The following is a 10,251-nucleotide window of genomic DNA, read 5'->3' on the forward strand; positions in this document are numbered from 1 at the left end:
TCAAGGGCTAGAAATTTTGAAACTGCTATCGAACACATCCAGATTACCTGAAAAAGTAATCAGGAAATGTGGCTTGTTCACTTCCTGCTTGCCTTCTGCTGCAGACTACTACAGTATAGTAATGAAAATACAAAGCAGAATTTTAATTTATTGGTATTTTGTATTCTAATATCTAAATAGAACAATTGGCTAGAATTTAGGTAAATATTCACCGTCAAGGCAGAAGCAAACTCATTTCCATAGCTTCATTTTAAACACAGAAAAACAGCATTTATTTAGAAATTTGTAATGGATTTCTCTCCACTACAGGTGAGGACACATTATTAGCCAGCTTAATGCCTTTAAATTTAATCACTATACCTGTAATTTTGGGAAATTCTTTTAGTGTTGAGTAACACCATATAAAAGGTGAATATATATAAGAAGATTTGAGTGAGCCAACAGCATCAACACAAGTTTTTCTTAAAAAGAGAAACAGTACAGAATCTATAATGCAATGTATACACATACTTAGGTGCTACATATATCAGTATACCTGCCCAATTGTACAGGTGCAACAAAATAGGACACCAATCTTCAAAATTCCCCATTTTACAGGATTGACACTTAGGACTATCTCATGGTTTGGCCTTTCTATCAATCAAATCATAACCACGCACAAAAATCCAAACTCAAACCACTTTAGCTTAAAATTGTAAGACAGAAATACTTTTACTAGGAAAAGATGGACATACACTCAGTCCTGCTTCTTGTGACTGTCACCAATCAAGAGAACTTCACCTTCTGCTGCCCCTGTGTGAGCCACAGTGCTGTATCCAACTTCCCCCCTCCCACACCAGCTTCAGGCCTCACAAGAAAGGCAGCCAAGAGATAGAACAACTCCCAGGACTGGGAGACAGGGAGAGATTCAACAATCAAGGCATGTATTCCACAAACAAGTTGCATTCTCTTTCTTTAGTAGACCCCAAGTGTCACAATCAGTAACCAAAGCGCACCAACTGAACAAGCTCCCACTCACTGGGGCCACGTTCAACATAAAAACTGAACCCAAGCATGAATATTTTTTTGACCTGTCAATCCTCATGCAGTATTTTTTTTTCAATTTAAAGCAAGAATCCTGTAAATCCACCAATTCACCACCTGCTTTAAATGACTCCAGGTTAACTCAGTTTTGGAAGTCTACAGGACTGGCATGCAAACAAAGCTGTGTACCTGGCTGTCCCCCAGACATGGAGTAAGCAAGCCAAAACTATCCCCAAAAACAGAGTATTCTTCCATGGACCACCTCCCACATTGAACTGAAAACTGTCACACAATAATGCAACTACATATGCAAGCTACATCTGAGTCAGGGATTAAAAACTTTTTTCAATTAACAATTTGATGAGCCTTTCTTTACCTAATCACTGAACAAGCACACATTTCTACTCTGAAGCGTGTTTAGAGGAGCACTTTTATAGATGGAATTTACATGCAGCATAATGAGGGAGAAAAATGATGACAAACTGATAACGCAGATCCATTTTTCAAAAATCAGTTTTATCTTTAATTGTTACATTCCAAAGGGGATATATGAAAGTTAGTCATCCAGCAACTGTATAACCTCTGAAGAGAGCTGAACACAGAGTCACAGATAAAAAAATACACCTAACTCCCAAGATGACAGGTGCTAGAGAAATTATGTGCCTTACACCATCAATCCAGACAAATGCAGGAAGATTTTTATAATAAATATTTCATCATATACTTACTCCTGAGACTTCTTCCATGAAAAGAAAGGGAAAAGATTTTATAAGAGCTATCATACACCTACAATATATTAAGCTGTTAAAGCAAAATAGAACAAAACATCAACACTGTCTTGAATGTGCACTGCATTTGAATTTATCTACATCACAGTACTTGAAATATGCAGCTCCAGGAGTCAGTGTCCACTTATGTTTTGCTTTAAGTCTGCAGACATCACTTGCCATACAAGCATCTTGAAAGTATGAGTGCAAGAAACCAAATGAACACAGCCAGCAGGGTTTCATTCTCTGAGGCCAAAACTACACTGCAAGACTTTGACTTCCAATACCTAGCATCAATCAGCAAAAAATCCAAACATATTTACAAAAGGTCTTTACATAAAGTGATTAGTGAGTTGTAAGTTATTACTGTGTTCTCAGGTACTTTTTAACCACATAAATAGTAAAGAGAAATATATAGTTAAAAACCACCATAAAGTCACAACTGTAAAGAATGTACCACAGTGGCAACCCAAGGTATCCTAGGGTTTGTTTTCTGTTTTTGTTAGTAAAAGCCATTTGAAAACAAAGATTTAAGCTTTTGGTTAACTAATCTGTTTAAACTCCTTCCATTCCAGTACATCCCTTCGTAGCTCAAATACTACTTTAATTTGTTTTGTTTTTAAATCAATAACAAATCATTCAAGAAAACCCTTCTGAATTGGCAGGATCAGGAAGACTTCTGTCAGCTCTTTGCACTAGTCCACACGCCTGGAGCTCCTCCCTGAGCCCCCTTAGCTGAGCACCACGTGCCGGTCAAAGACGGACTTGCGCTGCTCCTGCACCTGCAGCTTCCAGCGCTGCTGCGCGTACTCCACCTTGTTGAGCACGTTGGCGCGGCTGCGCGAGCGCGCCAGCACGTCGTGCGCGTTGGCGAAGGGCTGCTGGTCCTGCGAGGGCAAAGAGAGAGCCACTGTCACTGCTGCAGCTTCCAGCCCTGCTGGGCTGCTACACTCCACAGCACCTGGGGGCTGGCTGGGTTTGTCTGTCTTTAAGGTAAAGGAGATGTCCCAACAAGCTGGCCAGTAACGATGACCAAGCAGGTTTTTGAATTGTTGGAACCGTACTTCGATTTCTCATTGGCAGGAACATCCAGATTTCCCAAACTTCACTGCACTGTCAATTAGCTGCTGCCCAGGATCACAGCAGTCTTGCATCCATTTGCAGCCCAGAGCAGACCCATGGCTGTGGTGAATCCACAACTGAATTGGGGTCAGTACCCTGCCAGCTCCTGGCATACCTGCCAGGCAGTTCAGGATGTTCACACACAGCTTCTATATCAAACCAACACACCCTGGTGTTTACCAAACTAAGCCTATTGTGATGAGCTGTCTGAAAGCACAGTGTCAATACAGCTGTTTAAGTGACACAGCTCAGTGAGGACCAAGTGCTTGTCTAATGTTTACTCTGTTTTCTAACAGTACCTGCAAGGCTTTATTTTCTGCTAGCAAATATAGCCAAGTTTTACACAGTAAGAGTTGGAACTGAACTTCTTATTTGGCTATTAAACTGTTTGGACAAAATTATGCTGCTAAAGCTACATCAGAAAGCATCATACAAATAATGAAAAATAACATAGATAACTATGTTAAATAACTGTCCTATATTAAATAACTGTCTTTTTGTATCCCTACATTTCACATCCTTTTTTTTCCAGAACACTTTTGAAGACATTCCTATTAATGGATACTTTTTGATATGACTGTGCAGAGCAGCTTAATGACAACTGTAAGCTGTACACAGATTATTATTAATGACACCTATTGAAATGATTACTCTGAGTCCTAAAGCCACAATGAGCATTAAAAACTATTCCCATAGAGAACAACAGACAAGCCCTGACCAAAAAAATTTGCATGTACCTAGAATGGCATTTAACAGGAGAGAGATCACTTCATTCACAGGGGAAAAAAGTCATAATAGCAACACATGGTTTGCTGCTGTAAAACACATGGTGGGGAACACAGGACAGTCTAGATACTGATACTGGTACTGGCCTTCCTGACAAACAACATTCTCAGCTCCAAGGCCAGATACTGTCAATTTCTACATAGACAATACGGGGGGAAAAGAGTTTAAGAGGAAAGAGGACTGCAGAAGTGGCTTACACTCATCATCTGCCACTGCCACCAATGGGCAACAACAGAGTGAACACAGTGCCTTGAAATTCAGCCACAAAATCCATGGATATGGTATTTTTGAAGTGCCACAAGAATATCTCAAGAGCTTGCAAGAGGGAAGGCAAGAATGGGGATAATTCATAAGGGACCTTAAATTATGTTATGTTCACAGAACAGCTACAGCAAAACATAACATTGGTTAAGATGGACCCAGACTTTGAGGTAAATTCATTCTGCAGTTAACCTGAACTCTGCCATGGGACTTATTTCACTTCTTCCACCTACAGTCAAAAGACTAACTCACACATGGAGGCATTAAGATAATTTATCTAAGCTAAAAATTTGTTTGAGATCTAGCATACAGCACAAGCTCACTTAATTCAAGAAGGAGCTGCCCAATTTGCTATAAGAACGCACACAGAGGAAGAGCCATTCAAATACTTCCTTCCAAAAAACAAACAAACAAAAAAACCACAAACCAACAAACACTCAACCCAAAATTCTCCTAGAGGTGACTGGGAAAATCTTATTTTGTCATTATAAAGACAGTTGAAACATGTCTACATGTAATACACAGGGAAGTAGTGGGACAATCATCAACCATCTTCACTTAAAAAGGTGTTTCTGTTTGCTAAGGGGATAATCAAGTACTCAAAATTCAGGATTTTCCTAGATAATACCTTTTATCAGCTATGCTTTATGTACCATGATTTCATAACAAAAATATGTGATTGTTACCCAGTGCTAGCGACTGGAAAGGGCATTAATGACAGAAAATCCTGTCACTACTGGACTGCTCCCGTTCTTCTCCCAAAAAAAGCTCTTCTGACCTGTTGGAATTTACTGCCACATTCTGATTTCTGACTGTAATACTAAGAAATTATTTCATCATCCATTATTATTCTGCTTCATTATAACAATTTCTTCTTGAAGCTTTATCATCAAGAAACTCAAACTGGAACAACAGAAGATGCAAGCCCCACAACTTTCTTTTTGTAGAGAGCAATCTAAACAGTAAACACTTCCCATAAACATGATGCCTGGCAAGACTGGATCATTAACTCCTAAAAAGCTGTACTGCTGTATATTCTCACCTCTATTCTTACACTGTCTCTTCTCTGTGAGAATAACCTGTGCCTAGAGCTGGCATAACTGAAGCAGCTCTCACTGCTTTCCAGCCCAGTGAAAAATGAAAGAGTGGCTTCACAGGAGTCACCACACACCTTTCTTTTCCTCTCCCAGCAGGAAAAGCATCTACACTGCCTGGCAAAAAAAGCTGCTCATGCCAAATAGTTAATTATCAACCAACCACCCCAATTTTCACTCTAACCAAGTGCACAAAGACTCTGGTGGACTCACCCCAATGTCTTCATCACTTTGTATGAGCTGTGAGTGTCCAAAGAGGCGCCTCTTCAGGATGGGCTCCACCAGGGTAAGGTACACCATGTACAGAAGAAGCAGGCCCAAAATGGACAGGTATATGATGATTGTCACCTACATAAGCAAGCACAGTTTATGCCAAGATTGTGACTTTTCCCCCCACTCTCACAACAAGCAGCAAGGACCATAAGATGAGTACAGGCAAAGTTGGATCTTTGGTAGAGTCACCAGAAGATTTAAAGCCCAGAAAGAAAAGACTACAACATGGTATTAGAAGGGTTTAGGGCAGCTTGAAACAGTGAGACCTTGCAAAGAATCTTAGGCTATGCCTTTGTAAACAATTCAGTGTTATAACTCTCACTTCCACCAGGACAACTGTCCAGCCTGGCCATTAAACAAGTGACAAATCTGGGGTATCCCCCACTGATCTCCCTTTGTATAGCACAGACCTGAATTCAGTCACCAAGCAAAACAAAACACCAAACTTCTAAAATCCCAAAACAAACTCATCTGTGTTGTCAAAAACCAAAAGACATTCTGCAGTCTATTCACAGCAGTCCAGGCCTCAATGGCTCCAATGGGACAAGAATGTGAAGAGCACAGAAAACATCTGTTAGTATAAATACAGATAAAGAAAAATTACAGTAAGAAAGTAAGGCAGCTGTGTAATGAGAGGTCCTCTGAAATAATAAGGAAAACAAAGCACAAAGCTTGACCAAATGTCTTAAAATACTCAGAATTTCAGCAAGATGTAAAGTCTGATCTCAAAAGTGGAGTTTTCAATAAAGGGTCTCTTCTTCAGCTAAGGTTTGATGCTATTGTTACTGCTCAAGATTGTAAACAGCTACTACAAAAAAGTTACATTTTAGGCTGCCTTAGAACAGTTTTCCCTTTAAAAACAGCATTTCTCTAAAAGACAATAGACATATTTACTAAACAGCTGAAGTCTTTGATACATGCCAACAGAATTTCACTGCTTACCTTAATTGTGACTGAGCTTCTCTCCTCATATTTGCACTCACAACGTAAACAATAAGCTTCTACATCAGGTCCAGGGACAGGCATGGGCTCCACCACATGGAGACAATCACTGAGGAAACACAGAAACTGCCCAGTCAGTTTGGAGCTGGCTTTAGCTGAGATGTTCCACTCTGCTGCAGGGGCTGAGGAGCTCAGCTTGCTTAAGTTCAACTGTTCTAAACTGCAGGTGCAAATAAATCACTACAGCACAGTTATGTCACTTAAATGAGAAATTCAGCTACTGACAAGCTGCTAAACAAGTTTTAAGATCTAACTCAATGTCTTCCTTTTTCAGAGAAAGTATTACAGCTGTTAGCAGAGCAAGTCCAAGGATATGAATCCAGCACAATGCATCATTTGACACTGACATCATGGATAAAAGTAAATTTCAGCTACTAATTCCCCTTCTTTCTTCACCATACTCAAAAGAGCCTTATTCCATCCTTTCTCTCTCTGAAGGGAGATTAGCTTTTCTTTGACATTCATAAACTGTATTTCTTGTCATCACAAGGTACAGACATTGGGGAAATAAAAAAGGAAGTCAGATGGGTTGTTTCTCTAAGCACCAAGACAGTGAATAAAGAGCATTCAGCTTTCAGCAATAGCATTTGACTTAAAAGATTACCAAATGTAAGTCAGTACCCAGTGGAAAAGCGTGGTTGACAATATTATGGGCTCTCTATAGCATTAAAACCCAGCTGCCATGAGACAACTGCTTCCAACAACAGCTTCCATAATGCTGCTCTTCCTGCTGACTCAGGCTGTTACTCACAGCTCAGACCCCAGGTCCCTGCAGAGCACTGGCACAACCAGGATCCTGTTTCACCTTTCTCCTGGTTACCCCAGTGCTGGCACAGGCAGCAGCAGGGAGTGAAACACAAGGCCTCAAATGACAGCAGCAGCCTGGCACTCAACACTTTACTGGTAAATTACAGTGCTGCAAACACTCAGGAGGTGCCAGCTCATCTCTTCTGTCTTGTTTGTACTTCTTCATAGCTGCAACTGCTGAGTGCCACCTCTCAGCCTCTGGAGAGGAGTGGAAGGTTTATTTGTCTCATTTGTGTGAAAGCAGAGCAACATTTTCCTCTGTGGAAGAATGCAGTATTCAAGCTACAAAAATGAAAAATACATGCCAGGTGCACTCTGTGCAATTGCTGTTCCTGTGGCTGAAAGCTTGCATCAATACACTGCCCAAGCTCTGCAGAAATCTTGTATGTTGGTTAAGTACAGTAGAAGGTCTCTTAATGAGAATATAAGAAATACTAGCATCAGAATTTTTTCTTCTCCAAGTTACTAGAAAGTGCAAAATCTACTAGAACCTCATAAAACTCCAGAAACAACAGTTCCTAAATGATGAAATGCTTGCGTAGAGCAAGCAAAGAAAACACTCCCAAGCCCCAGTTTCAGGCTTGTGCTCCCTTACCTTTACACCATTCCAAGTCACTGCATTCAAAACACATCATTTTCTTCCCTTCTACTACTTCCAAGTCTAAATAAACAATTAAACATGCAAGCAAGCAAACCAAAAGAGAAAACATAGCAAAAGCTAGAGGGTTGAAGCCTTGTCCCTTGCTAGAGCTGAATTCTGGAGTACTTCTGAAAGAAAAGCTCCAGTAAGTTATGGAAATGCTCTGCTCTGTCCTGGCACCACCACAGGAGATCAATATGTAATCTCTACAGAGCAAGACTTTAACCAGTAAGATTTATTATCATTTTGTATGTGCCACACACACTCACCAGTCTTTCTGTGAAACATTTTTGTTGTAAATATGGCCTGAATGGTCCTTGTAAGGAGGGCAGATACATTTACACCGCACATCCTCAGAGTTCTAAAAGTGAAGCAAACAACACACTTAGAACAAATTATCTTATTATGTAATTTATATTATCAGGCATTCTTTACATATGACTTGAAATATTTAACACAAATAATTTGCAAGTATCTCTGAAGAGTCTTACTCAGGGCTTCCTGCAAGTTTAAGAACAAGAATTACTTCAGAATTACTTAGTGAGTAGAGCAATTTGTGAAGTACACTACTGTTTGAGATAGAAACACATTCTTGAGGGGGAAAAATGGAGTTAAACTCATTCCTCTTTCCAAGAAAAACCACACATGCAGAAGTTGCTGATGTTGATTACTCAACTACTCAGCTTACAAGGACAGCTGCTTGTCAGATACAGTGATGAGCTTTAAAGAATGCTAAGCTTATTTTAGCAAATAACAAGAGAGAGGATAAACATGGCTTATCTAAAGCTCAGAACAATTTCTAGTGGCATTACAAAAGAATGAGTGAACAAGTATTGGCAATGAACTCCTGTACTGAGCAGCCAAGTCAGAGTAACACTGAGCACAGGTCAGTTGGGAAACCCTGAGTGCACTAGCACAGAATCATGGAAAGCTTTGGGTTGGAAGGGATCATCCAGCTCCAACTCCCCCCCTGCCACAGGCAGGGACAGCTTCCACTATGCCAGGCTGCTCAAAGCCCTGCCCAAGCTGGCCTGGAACCCTGCCAGGCTGTGCCAGTGCCCCACCACCCCCACAGAGAAGGCTTTCTTCCTGATATCCAACCTGACCCTACCAACTTTCATAGTAAAACTTTGTCCTGACACTACCTACCCATGTAACCAGCTCTTCTCCATCTCTCTTACAGATTTCAGGTACTGGGAGGATTTCAGGTACTGCAATTAGGACACCTCTTCTCCAGACTAAACAATCCCAATTCCGTCAGCCTTTCCTCACAGCAGAGGTGCCCCAGCCCTGTGATCCCTTCCATGGCCTCCTCTGGGCTGGCTCCACGTCTCTGCAGTGCTGGGGAGCCAGAGCAGGGTGCAGCAGGGCAGGGGGTCTCAGGAGAGGAATGTAAATCCACACCCCATGTACCGCACCCTACACCGACCCTGCTCTCCCCGCTGAGGAGTCAAACCGCTGACTACCATTAAAAAGGAGACAATCCACAGGTGTTTGGGGACAATTCAAACGCGGGTGCTGTGACCGTAGAGGGCCCGGTGTCGCCGCCCGCCGCCGAGAGCCGCGGGACAGTCCCGGCTGTGAGGGCAGGGCCAGAGCGCAGCGCCCGCGCCCAGCGCGGCTGAGCCGGGCACCGAGCGGAGCTCAGGCCCCCCCCAGCCCCGGCACCTCCATGTCCACTCGTAGCTCTGTGTGACGGTGTCTCCAGGCACCATGGCAAAGCGACAACAATGGCTACGAGCTTACCGGGAGCGCAGGAACCGGGGCCGGCGCCGAGGCCGCCCCGGCGGGCCCTGCTGCTCCGCCGAGCGGGACAGGGCAGCGCCCGCACGAAACCGCCGGCTTCGGCCTTCCCCTACAGCCTCCCGGGGCAGCAGCGGGGCCGGGAGGGCGGAACCACCCGCGGGAACCGAGCGCCCGGCGGGGGCGGCGGACGGAGGGAGGGCCCGGTACCGGGAGCACCACCGTGACCCGCCCCCCCCCCCCCCCCCCCCCCCGCCTCGCTCACCTTGGCCTCGGCGCCCAGCCCCGCCAGTGCGGCCAGCAGCAGCAGCGAGCAGAGGCGCGCCCCGCGGGCCGCCATGTCGGGCCCGGCGCTCTGTGGCCGCCTCACCGCCGCCCGGGCCCCGCCGCCATCACTTCCGCCTGCCGCCGCCTCACGTGGGGCGCCGGCCGCTCCTGGCGGCGTCCCCACGGGAACGGCGGCGCCGCACCGTGGTTCCGGGCGCGGGCCGGCCGGCACAGAAATATTCCTGGAATCGCGCAATCGTCAGGGATGGAACTTCCAAAGTCACCCAGTCCAAGTACCAAAACAGCACTGTAACCACTAAACCGTGTCACCCAGCGCCAGATCCAGAAATGCCTTGAGCACCTCCAGGGATGGCTACTCCACCGCCTCCCTGGGCAGCCCGTTCCAGTGCCTGACCACGCTGAGAGTGAAAGAATTTCTTCTAGTGTGTAATCTGAATATCCCCTG

The 10,251-nt window shown here is 44.0% G+C and overlaps 1 protein-coding gene across 1 annotated transcript; it reads right to left on the reverse strand.

Moving 5' to 3' along the window:
- Positions 1-1,518: 1,518 nt before the first annotated feature.
- Positions 1,519-10,028, reverse strand: TMEM9B (TMEM9 domain family member B). Its single transcript, XM_074543412.1, has 5 exons — positions 9,784-10,028; positions 8,045-8,136; positions 6,269-6,377; positions 5,267-5,401; positions 1,519-2,677 (listed from the first exon to the last, which is right to left on the reverse strand). Exons 1-5 carry the CDS (start codon positions 9,856-9,858, stop codon positions 2,522-2,524), a joined length of 567 nt encoding a protein of 188 aa, XP_074399513.1. The 5' UTR covers positions 9,859-10,028; the 3' UTR covers positions 1,519-2,521.
- Positions 10,029-10,251: the final 223 nt, after the last annotated feature.

The sequence above is a fragment of the Zonotrichia albicollis genome, chromosome 6 (assembly GCF_047830755.1).
Source record: "Zonotrichia albicollis isolate bZonAlb1 chromosome 6, bZonAlb1.hap1, whole genome shotgun sequence".
NCBI classification, from domain to species: Eukaryota; Metazoa; Chordata; class Aves; order Passeriformes; family Passerellidae; genus Zonotrichia; species Zonotrichia albicollis.

Excerpts from the sequence above, each read along its gene's own strand:
- TMEM9B (XM_074543412.1), bottom strand. The coding sequence starts at position 9,858 with ATGGCGGCCCGCGGGGCGCGCCTCTGCTCGCTGCTGCTGCTGGCCGCA. Across the intron at positions 8,137-9,783 it reads GGCTGGGCGCCGAGGCCAAG|AACTCTGAGGATGTGCGGTG; the intron begins GTGAGCGAGGCG and ends CTTCACTTTTAG. Across the intron at positions 6,378-8,044 it reads AATGTTTCACAGAAAGACTG|TGATTGTCTCCATGTGGTGG; the intron begins GTGAGTGTGTGT and ends GTGTTTCCTCAG.